Source organism: Prionailurus viverrinus, chromosome X (genome assembly GCF_022837055.1).
Source record: "Prionailurus viverrinus isolate Anna chromosome X, UM_Priviv_1.0, whole genome shotgun sequence".
Lineage (NCBI taxonomy): Eukaryota > Metazoa > Chordata > Mammalia > Carnivora > Felidae > Prionailurus > Prionailurus viverrinus.
Window position 1 is genome coordinate 39,668,685 of NC_062579.1, and position 15,440 is coordinate 39,684,124.

General features: G+C 51.5%; 1 protein-coding gene across 5 annotated transcripts in view; it reads right to left on the reverse strand.

Moving 5' to 3' along the window:
• Positions 1–12,690, reverse strand: part of FOXP3 (forkhead box P3) — a 14,971-nt gene extending 2,281 nt beyond the window's left edge. Inside the window, exons 1-9 of one of the 5 annotated variants that reach the window (XM_047843768.1) lie at positions 12,072–12,690; positions 4,199–4,427; positions 3,562–3,666; positions 3,336–3,474; positions 2,861–2,948; positions 2,686–2,790; positions 1,706–1,793; positions 1,437–1,517; positions 559–709 (exon numbers count right to left, since the gene is read on the reverse strand). In XM_047843768.1, the coding sequence (XP_047699724.1) occupies positions 559–709; positions 1,437–1,517; positions 1,706–1,793; positions 2,686–2,790; positions 2,861–2,948; positions 3,336–3,474; positions 3,562–3,666; positions 4,199–4,405 (964 nt within the window). In that variant the 5' untranslated portion in view covers positions 4,406–4,427; positions 12,072–12,690. The other 4 variants (XM_047843766.1, XM_047843769.1, XM_047843765.1 and 1 more) reach the window with 4 other exon arrangements.
• Between the last annotated feature and the right edge of the window lie 2,750 nt (positions 12,691–15,440).

A 15,440-nucleotide genomic window follows, 5' to 3' on the forward strand; every position in this document is an offset into this window, starting at 1 on the left:
ACCAGGCTTCACCATCACAGTTCTTGTGCTGAGCACCGGACATCAAATGTATCATTTACTGTTTGTACCACTCCCACCTCAATGGGCCTTATTGTTTCCAAAGTTTAAAGGAAGTGGAGTATGCACACAAAGGGATGTAACTGGCCACGTGGCAGAGCCAGGATGACACTCCAGGGCCCTGATCCCTGATAAGCTCCTGGCCCCGGACCTTGTGGGTAGTAGGGGATTCGTGAGCTTGGGAGAAGGGAAAAGGAGAGTCCCTGGGAGTTGCTTAGCTAGTTTCCTCCCTTCTGATGACCAAATGGAGTAGCTGAAGCCCAGAATGAGGGCTTCTCTCCAAGTCCCCAGGAGAGATGGGGCTAGAAATTAGAAACCATAGTGGGGGGCTTGCAGGCCTTGGAAATGCTGAGAGACAGCTTTTGTAAGCAGTTGTGTTTTCCCAAAGGCTGGGTGGCAGTGCTGGGGAAGAGCACTATTGGGGCTCCTGTCTCCCACCCAGTGCCAGTCAGGGGCATTAGGGGTTCAAGGGGCACCAAGTATGGCATGGGACATCCTTGCCTGGGAATGTGCTATTTCCATGGCTGCCCCAGAGGTGCCTCCGCACAGCAAACAGGCCGTCGGGGGCCTCCTGGGGGCTGGGCCAGGCTGGGCCAGTGGCGGCTGGGGTGCCAGTGGCCATGATGCAGCAGGAGCCCTTGTCGGATGACGCCTGCAGGAGGAGGGAGAGGCTGGTGATTCAGACCCTTAAACTTTCCACTTGAATTTTAAATAAGTGTTTTTTAAAAGCAAGGGAGCTCTCTTCTCAATTCGTCTGGTGTGGAATCCCATGAAGCAGTGTGAGCTGTATTTATTAGAGTGTGCGTGTGGACCCGTGTGTGTGTGTGTGTGTGTGTGTGTAGAACACCAAAGCTGGGGCCTCGAGCTGGGGTTGAATCAGGCTTCTCTTCTCCCCAACTGTGACCTGTGACCTTAGGGATGATGGTAATACCTATTGAGGATTAAATCAATATGCTCTAGCAACGTTCTCAGAAACGGTGCCTGGCACCCGGGGCCTGCTTCATGGGTGTGTGACCTGTTTAATCACATAGATCCCTGCACTTTGTTTACTCCTCTGTGGTTATCATCTTGAAATCTGAGCCCCGTGTTGTTATCTTGCACTGGGCCCTGCAAATTACATAGCCAATCCTGCCAGTAGCACGGGGTCTGTATTCAGTCAGTGTCTGGCTATTTGCTGTTGCTTTGAAAACTCAAGAGCATGATGTTTTGGGATCTTAGGGTCAGAGGCTTTGTAGTTGGAGGGGACAGATTTCCAGGTCTGGGAATGTTTGGAGCTGGGGACAGGGGCCCAGATGTCCTGGGGCCTGGGTGCAAGGACAAGTCCCCATCCCCTCCCCCCCCAAGCAGTCTGTGCCGCCTACGGGCCTGGCGTGGCTCACCGTGGTTGGAGCTTTGGTCAGAGCCATCTTCCCAGCCAGGTGGGCCTGCATAGCACCCAGCTTCTCCTTCTCCAGCACCAGCTGTGAGGATGGGCATAAAGTGAGGCCTCACCTTGGCCATTCTCCACCACACCTTTTTGCTCAGGTTCCCTGGGAGTGCTCCACCCCCTCCCTTTATGCCAGCCCCCATCCTGGGTGAACTTGGCTCCTGGCACAGGGTGGACATAAGGCTTGCCCATCATCGCCCAACCACCCCTCCCCTACATCACCTGCTGTTCCAAAGACTGCACCACTTCCCTCTGGAGGAGACACTGTGCCCTGCCCTTCTCATCCAGGAGATGGTCCGCCTGGCAGTGCCTGGGTTGGGAGGAGATTCCATGTGGGTGACCATGGTGGACCTGGCTTCCTGGCTCAAATATTCCAAGTGAGGAGGGCCAGACACTCTGGGAGTTCTCTCTTCGGAGTCTCAGCCTCCCTCCCCTCTCTATACCTCAGTCTTCCTCTTATACCTGCTATTCCTTCAACACACGCTACTTGGCACCTCCTGGTGCCAGGCCTGACCTCACCAGCTGAGCCTGGCCAGAGTGCTGGAGATGATGTTGGAAGGCTGCTAAACTGAGAGCAGGCCAGGTAGGTGATGGCAGGAGGGGCACCCCAGGTGGAGGGGACAGCCTGTGTAAAGGCCTGGTCGTGAAGAAGACAGGGTGCAGAGTCGCCACTGATAGTTGGGTTTGGTTGGAGAAGGGGTATGTGCGTGTGTGATGGGGCTGAGGGAGGCAGCAACAGCCACTGTGAGAATATAGGACTTTAGGGATCAATAAAATCAGGTTGGTGTGTTGGTATCAGGGGTAGCAGGGCAAAGCAGTTAGGAGTGTGGTTTCTGGAGCCTGGAACCTTCTGCCTGGGTTCAAACCACAGCTCTGTCACTTAGGAACTGGGTGATCTTGATCAAGACACTTAACTCTTTTTGGCCTCAGTTTCTGTATCTGTAAAATGGAGGTAAATAATAGTATGTACCTCTATTATGATGCCCCATTACACAGATGAGGAAACCAAGGCCCAGAGAAGCTAAGTAACTTGCCCAAGGTCACACAGCCAGTGAGTGATAGAGCTGGGATTTGAACCTACAGTCTCAGCCTTTGCCTTTTGCCTCTTCGCTACCTATGAGGCCTGAGCTGAGACCTGTACCACAGGCCTCCTCCTACAAACTGGGGCCCCTCCCGGACAGGATAGGGCCTGGGTCACTCACTTGAGGAAATCCTCTGGCTCCTCGAAGACCTTCTCACATCCAGGCCACTTGCAGACACCATTTGCCAGCAGTGAATAGGAGCCCTGGGGCACGGTTGAAAGGGTGCTGGGGGAACAGAGGGTGTTCAGGGGAGGGAATGCCAGGGCAGGGGTCCTTCCCAGCCTTGTCCACTGACCTGTCTTTCCGGGGTGTGCTGGGGCTTGGGAAGGTGCAGAGCAGTGCCGGCTCCCTGGACACCCATTCCAGGCTGGCCACGTTGATTCCTGTAGGTCAGGACAGGGCACCTTTGGGGACTGAGAGCTCAGCCCACAGAGACTCTCATTTTGAGCTTCCCACCCTCCTGAGCTTCGCAGGCCCTGACTCCCAATGGGTTCTGTTGTCCCTCACGTCCAAGGCTTCTGGTGGAGCCGCTCAAAGACTGCCATTTGCAAGTGCTGACATTTTGACTATGCAAAGATCTGCAGTTCCATGATTCTGACATTCTACGTCTTTAAGGTTGTGAGCCTGACATTTTTTTGGAGGTTGGAGTTTCCAATATGATAAGGCCTGATACCTCTGCCCTCCTGAGGGCTACCATTCAGCAGCCTACACTGCTCACGTTCAAGGACTTGGGGGCTCGGGTTCTGTAGAGCCGTGGGGTGGGGTGTTACCAGGTGGCAGGCCGGGCCGGGCCTTGAGGGAGAAGACACCAGTGGCAGCAGTGGGTGGTGGGAGGCTGATCATAGCTGGGCTGTCCAGTGGGCGCACCTGCAGCACAGGGGTCCGAGCATGGGTATCCACCGTTGAGAGCTGGGGGCACATATGGGCTGTGGTTTAGCCTGCCCCCACCCAGTTCTCCTCCCTGCTCCCTCCTCCCTGCCCAGTCCGGGTCAGTACCTGGTGCATGAAGTGTGGCCTGTCCTGGAGGAGTGCCTGCAAGTGGGGCGAGGGGCCCAGCCGTGTCCCAGAGGGTGCCACCATGACTAGGGGCACTGTAGGCAGCTGGGGGGGGGGGGGAGAAGGCAGGCAGGTGAGATGTCATCCTTCTTCTCATTGGCCTACATGTCTAATTCACATGCTCCTCACCACAAGCCTACATGGCAGGGACTCTGACCATCCCCTTTGCGCATACGAGGAAACTGAGGCTCAGGGAGAGTGAATGACTTTTTCAAGATCAAGCAGCTAATAAGTGGCAGAGCTGGCCTCAATCCTATCGCCTCAACTCTTTGGGCTCCAGCCCTCCCCTCTGTCGCATGGGGATGGGGTCACATGGCCATGCCTGTGGGACCATGATAGGATCTCCTCTCCTGAGACAAGGATTGGGAGGTTGGGGAGAGCCTCGAATCTCTGAGACCTGCTAACTGGGGACTTTCTTGGCCCTGTGACATCTGCATAAGTCACAGACTTGCCTGGGACCCAGAAAACCACTTCCTGTGCCCCAGCTGGGCCCCCCGCCCAGTGCCACAGTAAAGGTCGGCACCTGTAGCCCCAGGTACCCCACCCTGCCTGCCCCATTCTGGGCCCTGGGCCTCACCTGCAGCTGTGATGGTGGCATGGGGTTCAAAGAGGAGGAGGCATGGGCCCCGCCTCGGAGGTCCCGGCCCTGGAAGGTTGCCCCTGGGCCCTTGGCCCCCAGCGGGTCTGAAGTCTTGGGTCCAGCCCTCCAGCTGGGTGAGGCTCCTGGGGATGGGCCAAGTGCCAAGGAAGGGGCCGAGGGCTTGGCTGGCCTGGGGTTGGGCATTGGGTCCTTGTCCGAGGGCAGGCTGTGGGGACATATGGGGAAGGAGTTACACATGTCCCTTGTGGGGTGTGTGTGTGTGAACTGCTCAACCACCTGAACCACGTGGGCACCTCCGTTGGTCAGAGCAGGCATTGGCTGGGGCATGTCCCCAAAGGCTCCCCAGCTGAACCCCAGCACTGGTCACGTGTACGTGTGGCACACACCACACACACATTGGTGTCAGGAATACAGGTATGTGTGTGTCTCCACACATGCCCCGTGTGCAGATGTGCACTGGTCCAGCACTCGGCTTGCCTGTGCATGCTGGCACAGCCCTGGTGGCGATATGTCCTCCACAAGGGAGGTGGGGGATTTGGGGTGGTTTGTGGGGCCTCAGCCAGGGCAGGTCTCAGCTTTTTTCCCCAATCATTTGAGGCTTGTCTCCAGGCCTCAGCCACCTGGGCCTCTCTGCACTCTGCACAGGCCACGTGACCTTTGCTGATCCTGCTGGGAATGGTCCATGACTCTCCTGGTGGCATTATTTTATCCCAGTGACCTGGCATACACAAGAGTGGAGGGGGGCATGGACTCAAGATCCCTCTGGCTGCTGTGAGAGGGACAGACTCTAGGAAGGTGAAAACAGGAGTACTGGTGAGGAGGCTCCTGTGATAATCCAAGCAAGTGACAGCTGGGGCACAGACCAGGGTGGTGGCAGTGGAGATGGTAAGAAGTAGGTGGATTTTGAGTGTTTTGAAGGTGGAGTCAGGAGAATATGCTGGCAGCTTGGATGTGGTGGGGGGTGGTGAGAAAGGGAGGGTCAAGGTGACCTCCAGGTATTTGCCTGAGCAGCTGGAAGGACAGAGCAGACATTACCTGAGATAGGGACAACGGGGACAGCAAGGTTGGGGGTGAGGACACCAGGTGTGGATAGACACAAAGGGTCTGGTGTTAGACATGCCAGTGGAAATACTGAGCGGCAGCTGAGTACAGGAGTCTGGGGCCCAGGCAGGGGCGGGGTCTGATCATCTCTGGGCTCTTGCCCCAAACGGAGCTGACATGGCAGGTGCCAGAGAGGAGAGACCGGCTCTCTTGAGCCAAGGCCTGTGGGAGCATCTTGACTCAGCCCCCACCAGAGTTTATCCCAACTCTGCTGTCCAAGCCTGCACTTGTGCTATATGCCCTGCCTGGAAAGTCTGCTCTTCCTCTGTATGCCCTATCTGAACCCTATCCAGAAAGTCCTCCATAATGGCTCCAGGCACCTTTGCTGAGCCCCAGAACCTTACACTCTGCAACAGGCAGGGCTTCAGTTTCTCGGAATCCCAGTCTAAGAGGAAGCCAGAGCTGGAAGGGACTGCCTAGTCCAGCCTCCGTTTTACTGAAGGGGACACCCAGGTGCAGCGTTTCACAGTCCCATGGCAACTTGAGAGCTCCATATATTTCTCCAGAAAGTGTGAATGTGTGCACATTTCACAAGGCCCCTGATGTGGGGCTGTGTGTGTGTGTGTGTGTGAAAGAGAGAGAGAGAATCCCCACCCCGCAGCACTGGGTTAGGCACACAGCTGCCGATAGTAGCCTAGGCCAGCACAAGGAGGGTTTAGGGGAACAGTTGCTCCTTCCTTTCTTTACTGTGAGCTCACAGGGGTTGACAGAGCTCTAGTGCAGAGGGAGGTTGGAGGTGAGAAACCAGGTACTAAATTCTTAGGCTCTCGGGGTTAGAACATTACTGAGTGAGAATCAAGAGCCTGGGTCTACGGAGGCTCAGAACTCAGTGACCATGAGGAGGTGAACAAATTCATGAGGGCAGAGATTGAGGTGATGCTTCTAGAAGCCAAGGCATGTCAAAGACTGCCAAGAATCCACCAGTAGCTAGGAGAGCGGCATGGACAGATTCTCCCTCACAGCGTCAGAAGGAACCAACCCTACCTGCACCTTGATCTCGGACTCCTGGCCTCCAGAACTGTGAGACAATAAATTTCTGTTGTTTAAGCCTCCTGGTTTGTGGTAATTTGTTACAGAAAACTGAGTAAACGAATACCGATTTTTGGTCAGTTTATAGATGGTTTCTACCACTCTGGCCTGGCCCACATCGCTGGTCTGTGGTCACTTCTGAAGCTGCCTGGACACTTGGCTGGGGCTTATAAGAAATCTCCTCCCCAAACACATCTGGAATGGCCAGACTCAGGGAAGCATCAATACATTCTCAGAAAGGGGACATAGATAGGGTCTGTCTGGTGGTGGGGAACCTGGAGGGCCGGGCTGGGCAGCCGGCTTCCTGCATCGTCTGTTGGGGCGTCCCTTTCTGACTGTTTCTCAGAAGCTGCATGGAGGATGTTTCTGGGACACAGAGTGTGTTTTCATATCGGGGTCTGCATCTGGGCCCTGTTGTCACTTCCCCAGATTTTCCGCCATTGACGTCATGGCGGCCGGATGCACTGGGCTTCATCGGCACCAAGGAGGAAGAGAAGGGGGCAGATACCCCACCCCACGGGTTTCGTTCCGAGAATTGGCTGGCCCATCCTGCAGCTGGCTTGGCCCAGGTGGGGGTGATGTGGGTGCTTGCGGATGTGGTGAGTGACGTCCATCTGGCCACCATGACAAGCCCTGGGCCCTGTAGACCTGGCCCTTCTTGGGCCATGGAGAGGCCCAAGGTTTGATGCTTGGGGAGTACCGTGTAGAGCCTACAGGTATTGGGACCCTGGGGATCTTCAAATGGTACTATGCCAGAATCACAGAACCTCAGAATCACTATACTTCAGAATCACAGAACATCATTTCTTAGGTTCAAAGGATCTCAGAATCTCAAACCCACTCTATGGGGTTCAGGGGTCCAACCTCTCAATATGGGAAGGCCAATGTCAATGGTGTCCAAACTCACTAGAACTCCCTGAAGGACAGGAAGGTCACTACTTCATAGGGTCTCTGGCTTACCAGGCTTGGAATTGTAGCAAGTCTCCTCTTAGCCTCCCTCCTAAGTTCTGTGAAGGCAGGAGGGTCAGAATCATCTCCTCTCCTTCCCCCAGCCTGGGGCTGGGCTATGCCACTAACTAGCTATAACTCTCCTCAGGCTCATATGTAAAGTGGGACAGTAATAGTACCCCTCTTCTAAAGTTAATGCACATGAAATGCTTAACAAAATGTCAGCTCGGTAAATGAACACGTACAGGGCCTCAGTCTCCCCTCCATTCTGGGATGATGTTCCCACACTCATAGCCATTCCATGAGGGATAGGGAAGGAGGCAGGGAGGTAGAGGCCAGCGTGCCTTCAGCTAGGGCCTGCCTCATGGCATGGAGCAGGAAAAGCCTCGGCCTTTGCCAGTAGAGAGCCCACTGCCAGGCTCTATGGAGGGGCTCCAGGATGGAAGTTACCAGGGGCCAGGGTCAACTCTTGGGACATGGCTAAGCTCTATTCATAGCTAGACACAGATACATTGACTGACTTATGTCCCTCCAGTATCACCACCCTCTGGCCAAAAGGCCTCTGAACCCATGGGACTATGGGACCCCACCCAGACTAGCTCTTGTGAGGCTGGGCCCTACGCTGGCCCATGTGGCCACAGAGCCTCCTGCCTGAGTAAGGGCCCAAGTCATGAGAAGGCAGAAGGAGGAATGGCAGCAGCTGGTGGGCAGCTCAGGTCCCCCTCCTCCCCTCATGGGTGCTGAGAAGTAAACTGAGGCCCATGGTGGGGGCAGACAGAACCAGGGTCTCACTGAGAATCCCATGGTCTGAGCTTGGGTCTCAACTTTGCCTCTGCTTCTCTGTGAGGCCTTGGGAGAAGCCCTCCTGCCCATCTCTGGGCCTCAATTTGCCCCTTTGTACACTGGGTGGGGAGAGGCATGGAGTAGATGAGGGCCAGGGCCCTTCTACTTTGTGTCTGGGTGAGTTGTTCACCTGTCTGCAGGGCATCAAGTTGACAACTGCCCCTCTATCCAGGGGACTGAGAGACAGGGATACATAGAGACAGAAACAGAAAGAGACAGACAGATAGACATAGGGGAACAGAAAGACCCAGAGAACAAGAGATACAGAGAGATGGGAGAAACATGAGGTGGGACAGAGATAAACAGAGAGTGTGAGATGCTGAGAGAAAGAGAGACAGAGTGACAGAGATGGGGGAGGGGAACTCATAGGAGCAGAAAGTCATAGAAGTACACACAAAAAGGGAGACAGAAAATGAGAGAAACAAAAAGGACAAGAGACAGAAACAACAGCACATAGAGATGGAGAGAGACAGAGAGAGAGAGAGACAGAGACAGAGACAGAGACAGAGACAGAGAGGGATGCCCCAGATAAGAACAGTTACTGTTAGCTGGTTTTTGGCTGGAGGAACTGAGGCTGCATCAAATAACAAGGAATAAGGAAGGGCAAGATGCTGGGGACCTATGGCCAGGGAATATATTGTACTGCAAAGCAACAATCAGCAAATCAGGATGGCCCAGGTATAAGAACAGACACTGAGGAACAGAACAAAATGGGAAGCTCAATCACAGGCCAATGTCTAGAGGGAATCGAGTTTGTGATGAATGTGGCATTTCAAACTGGGAGACAGGGGAGAATATATTGTTTAACAAGTGTTTCTGGGACAATTAAGGGGAAAATAAAGTTATTCAACGAATAATCAGTCCATTTTCCCACCAATTCCTCTCTGCCCAGTTTGAAATGTCATGATCATGGACCCTGCAATAAAATCCAGATCTATTAAAGAGATAAACGATAATATCTAATGCTGCCTTTGGGTTTACTGAATGCCAGACTCTATGCTAAGCACTTAACATGGTTAAGATATTTAATCCTTATAACAACTCTTTGAGGTAGGTACTACTAGAATCATCACAGTACATATGAGGAAATGAAGGTACAGACAAGTTAAATGCCTAGCTAAAAATCACACAGATGACTTGGTGTGAGGCTGGGTTTGTCCCAGACAGTCTGGCTCCAGTACCCACACTCTTAACCTCCACAGCAAATGGAAAAAATGAAGCCATAAAAGAGACTAGAAGCCAACACAGGCGAACATTTATCTCATTTTCAAGGACTTTCTAAGCACAAAACCAGAGACAGTAACCACAGAAGAAAAGAGTAACCCATTTGACTATATAAAAACATCATAGCATCACAAAACTCCATAAACAAATATAAAAAGTGATAAATTGGGGGAAAATATTTGCTACATATGTATGGCTATTGGAAGGTTAATATCCTTTCTAAATAAAAAGCTGTGACAAATCAATAAGAAAAAATGATGAACACTCTATTAGGACTAGGGATATGACCAGATGACTTAAGAAAAAGTACGAATGATCAACAGTATAAGTAATCAAAGAATGCAAATTTCAACAATGTGGTAATATTTTTTCTTACCTGTTATGCTGAGAAAGGACTTAAAAATGATAATACCCACCCAGGGGCTAGCTCGAGTACAAGGAGCATAAAACAGGACAACCTTTTGGAAGAACAATTTGCAGAGAGGGTCGGAAACCTTAAAAACACACACACGTCTGGCCCTGGCAACTCCATTTTCAGGAATCCAAGGAACTAATCAGGGATGATTCTGGGGAAAATCTAGAAATAACCTGAACGTCTAATAATTGGCACTTGGTCAATTCATGGTTCATACCAATGTGAGGACAGTCTTGACAGCCATGAAAGATCGTCTGTTGGAACAATTTTTAGTGATCTACAAAAATGCTCCTATTCTTTGAATAAAGCAGGAACAATACCAACAGAGAGAGTGGTTCTAACTTGGTTTAAAAAAAAAATACTAACAGTGAAGAGTCAGCACTTGCTAAGCCTGCAGAGATGAGCTCGCCCCAGCCCTGAACGACTGCTTGGTTCCTGGACATGGACTCTGGACACACACACACACACACACACACACACACACAGTCCTGGGGTAGGACCACAGAGCTAAATCACATTGCCAGTGACTCAAAGTGCCCCCCAGGAGGGTCTTTCATGCCATGCAAGCACAAATTCAATGAAATGCTCAGCCTGACTTGACAGCTCACAACCCTCCTTCGATCGGGGCAAACAAAACTGATGCTCACTCTTGTAAAATGTAAATGTCTTCATCAACGTTACTCAATACACTATTATTAAGCACCAACAGTCCAAAGCTCTGTGCTGGATGGTGGGTGGGAAGGCAGGTGGGGGAGGCTAGACAAGAGAGCAGGAGAGACAGTGTGAGATAGACGGACAGAGACAGGGAAGCTGGGCAGAGCCAGAGAAAGACAGAGTGGTGGAGAGTCTGAGTACCTGGGAAAAAGACAGAAAGAGAGGGGCAGAGCAACATGGAAAGAGGGAGACAGGACCAGCAGACAGAGAGGGATGGGAGCTATCAGGAGTCAAGAGACAAAGAGGAGGGAGAGGTGTAGTTGAAATTTTCAGTTACACCTGGGCAGTGTTTCAGGTTGTTCAAGGCTCGGGAATTCATAAAGACGGGCAGTTGGCATATTTTAAAAGTCCTGCCCATCTATATATCAGTTTATTTATCTTTGCCTCTGCCCACACATTGATTAAGTACTTTACCTATCAGTCTTCTGGCATTGATTATTACTATTATTATTGTCAAAAATATCTTACCTGACTGGAACCACAGTAGTTGTGTGTGTCTTGATGGTACCGGAGGGCCCCTGCCTGCACCGCGCCCCCCCACCCCGCCAGTGCCTACCTCTGTGCCATCTCTTTCACTGGACCCGCATCTGATGGGGGAGAGCAGGGACACTCACCTTCTTGAAGTGGACTCACAGAAAAGGATCAGCCAGGCTTGTGGGAAACTGTCGCATATCAAAAACAACTTTGCTTTTATACCGAGAAGAAAAACCACGGTGTGGAAGCCACAGACCTCTCTCTTCTAATAATCCAATTTTTTTTCGATGAGTATGTGTGCTGATAATCACAGGGTGGGGGGGGTTCTCATAGTTTTTTCTCTCTCTTGCTCTCTCTCTCTCTCACTCACTCTGTTTCTCCTCTTCTTGATTATGAGACTTAAACGGAAATTTTGAAATTTTGGGTTTTTTCTTTGCCCTTTACGAGTCATCTGAAAATATGATTTCTTCCCCTCACCACAGAGGTGAGAGGTATCAATGAGATAACAGGGCTCATGAGAAACCACAGTTTTTTAAACAAAAGTGTGTAGAGTTAGAAAAAAAAAAAACAAGGGAAAAAAACTCAAATAAATCACAGAGGCGTCCCAAGCAGGTAGAGACATCACTCTGTGTGTGTGATGGAACGGGAAACACCAGGGAAAGAAACTGAATAGGACTGGGTTTCCAGAAGCTTTGCTTTGCTCTATGCCTCAGTTTCTCCTTAGGGAGAATTGATACGGTCAGCACTGCTCTTACTGCCCAGGGAGGGGGAGCTCTGCATCCCGTCTTCCCGCAGAGGGTGAGGGGCATGGAAGTTATTTCACGGAGAAAAATGCAGGGAGTCCGTCTCTACCCCCCACCACCACAATTCACAGAATCTAAGAATCTGAGAATCACTGGCTCCTAGAATCCACTTAGCATCACTGAGTAAGGAAAGGGAGAAAAGTCTTGCCTCATCATGTCGTAGAGCCTGAGAACTCAGACCTGGAGGGTATCCTACAGGGAAGGTCCTGACAAGGCCCCTGGTGTTAATGCATCCATTCTCATGATGGCCAGAGGCCCCCTGGGACCCCAATCCCCTCATAGTCAGGGATACCATGACCTGATGCTTCTGAGGTCCTCAGCCTTTGCAATTTTCTACTTCGACAAATCCCAGCTTCCAAGGTTTTAGGATTCTAGATTACCACCATCATCCCCATAGCTGACACTGATCTCCAGTTTTCCAGGTGCCAGACATAGTGCTGAATGATTCTCACAAATGATCACATTCAGTCCTCACTGCAGCCTGTTGCGGTCCATCTTGTCATCACAGCCATCCTACAGATGGGGAAAACGGAGGTGCCGAGTAGTTGAGCAACTTGCCCAAGATGACAGAGCTGGCAAGTGGGGGCTCTGCCTTCTTAAGGTGCCGGGCTTAAAAATCCCCAGGTTTCCTTGAGCCCAAAAGTCTTGGGTTTTAAATTCTAGGATGCAGTGACAGCGAAGTTCTGAGATTTGGAGATTCTTCTGTGGGCTTGAAGCTTGTGAGGTTTTATGGTTGTCCAAGTATTGGTAGCTGCATTTCCTTACTTCAGCAGTGACCCCCTCTAACCAATGGTTAACAGGGGAGACCAGGCCCCAGGGGCTTCTACTGATAGGCTGTGGCTGAGGATCCCAGCCCCCAGTTCCTCAGCGCCCTGCATGGCCCAGGGTTCTGTCATCCAATGTCTACTCCAACTCCTCTGCAAGACTGGCTTTGGGCCTGGGGAAGAGAAATTGGAAACGGCTTTTTATTCACATGATACAAACCCAGGGGCCAAGAACCACTCCTTCGCCCCTTCATCTTTTTTCTTCCCCTTACCACCTCCCAAGTACTGAAAAAAAGGAGAGCCTCTTTCCTTAACTCAGACTCACCTTTCTGGAAAAGCCTAGAGGGGGCCTGATGGCCTGGCTTTGTGAAGATAAGAAAAAAAAAAGGGTGAATAGAAAAAAAAAAAAGACCTAAAAAAATCAGCCAACAACAACAATTAAAAAGAATAAGAAACCAACCCTCCCTACCATTAGTTCAAAACAAGACTTTCACTGGTTGAGGCTTCTGAGTTGGTGGGACAGATCTGAAGCCCAAAGATGGCCTGTGTGCGCAAGGCAGCCAGGGGAGGCACCAAAGTGGAATGAGGTTCTCAGATTGGAGGCCTGCGGGGACCTCATGTACGGCAGGGGCTTAACAGGTATGGCATGTGGTTGTGAGCAAGAGGGTGTGAGGAGCTTGTTCATCAGGAAGGAGTCCTGGGGAGCTGACTTTAAGGATGTTACCAAAGCTAATGACCCCTTGCTCCTCATGGACTTGGGTCTCAACATTCTTTATACTCCCTGTATAATTAACTGTAAACTAGACCAGTTCTAGAGGTCAAGGCCTCATTCCTTGCCCCAGGACCTGTCCCCTCTTGAGAGAGGAGGCTGGTTTTCTTTTACAGGGTCAGAGGTGTGGGCTGCATCCTTCTTATACCCTCCCTAGGCCATCTCTCCCTTATTGTCACTCACTCCATGAGATGAGTGGCCAGAGAAGTAGGGAGATAGCTGAATGAGGATGGTGGCCTAGAGTACCAGGAGGGCACTTGAGTGGGGCCTGGTGTGTCGGTGGGGTGATGCTACTGCTGCAGAGAGCCAGGACCCTTGCAGAGTGAAGGCTGGGGGGGGGGGTCAGCTGGGCAGAGAGGGGCAGGCAGAAGTCACCACCTCCTCTTTGTACTGGACTACATCCTCTTGTGTGGAAGACTTTAAAAAAATTTTTTTTCAGAGAGAGTGAGTAAGTGAGGAGGGGAGAGGGGCAGAGGGAGAGAGAGAGAGAGAGGATCTTAAGCAGGCACACTCAGCACAGAGCCCAATGTGGAGCTCAATCCCACGACCCTGGGATTGTGACCTGAGCCTAAATCAAGAGTCAGACGCTCAACTGACTGAGCCACCCAGGTGCCCCTTGTGTGGAAGGCTTCTGGGGGAGAGTACACAGGATTACACAGGCACATCCATGAAAGTCCCCAGAGAAGGGGAGGCCTTTGACAAAGACTTAAAGGAGGTGAGGGATGGAGCCATGTAGACATCTAAGTGACTCCAGAGGAAACAGCCAGCTCAAAGGCCCTGAGGTGGGAGTGTGTGATTTTCTCGACGTCTAGGAAGGTGGTCAGTGTGGTTAGAGTGGTGTGAGCAAGAGGAAGATGGGTTGGAGGTGAGGTCAGAGAGGGGACTTCGGGGTTAGACCATGCAGGACCTTGTAGCTCGTGGTAAGGACTTTGGCTTTTACTCTGAGTAAGGAGGAAGCCACAGGAGGGTTGTGAGTACAGGAGAGACATGAACTGCTTTAGGATGTAACAGGATCTCTGACTGCTGAGTGTAGAACAGACTGTAGGAGTGAAGGTGGAAGCAGAGGCACCAGAGACGAGGAGACTACTGTAATAGTCCAGTGACTGATGATGGTGCTGGCAGTGGAGAGGGTGGATCTGGGAAATATTTTGAATGGAGGGCTGACAGAATTTGTTGAAGGGCAAGAGTCCTGGGGCCAGTCTAGGACACAGATAATACCCTAACAAGAAGTCAGGAAAAAAAATTCTATCTGTGTAAGCCCCTATTCTTTTGTGATTGTTTTCCTGTTACTTGCGACTGAACATATTCCTTCCTGATCCATGACCTCCTCACCCTGGACGCTGAGACTTGAGAAAGGGAGGTGACTAGGGTGGTAACCTTCTCCTTCCTAGGGATGCTGTAAGTCAGAACCTTGCATACAGTAGGTGTTCAGAAAACCCTCCCAGGATGGAGGGGGAAAGTATGAATGGCCATGCTCAGTGGGCAAAAGCTACATTTCAGTTTAAGGCAGGACCTTAAAGGGAGAGAGAAAGGATGAGGAAGCAGAAGGAGCAGTGCTTGTGGAAGAGGGAACAGCAGAGCAGAGATGGGGGACAGAAAGAGGGAAGTGAGGCCACTTTGGGGTGTGGAGTGCGAGACAAGAAAGACGGGACTTTGGTTTGTGATTACATTAGTTGATGTCTGCCAACATGTCCAACAACCAACTCCTGGTGGCATGCAATCAGGCTCAGTGTTTTGCTGAGCTCAAGTTAGAAAAAGCTCATTTTCCAGAAAAGGTCAACTTCTCATTTGGCCATTCATTCAACAATGGTGCCAAGTCCTGGAGAATGCTGAGGGTGACAATCAAGGACATTCTTGGCTAGTGGCACTGCTCAAAGGTTCCATGGTGGGCAGGGAAGACCCAGTAACTGTGACAGCCGAGTCCGTTTTGCTTTCTTAAACCTCACACTACGGAGCAGTCTAGGGGATTCATAGCCCTGGGGCAATGAGAAGTCACGAAGGGCTAAGGAGAAGGTAAATCCAACCACAAGACGAACACTCTCCCTAACGGCTGCGTGCATTCTACGGATCTGTGGCCCAAGCACCCTACAGCCCAGACCGTCTACGCACCGTCCCCTCGTCTGGCCTCCTTATT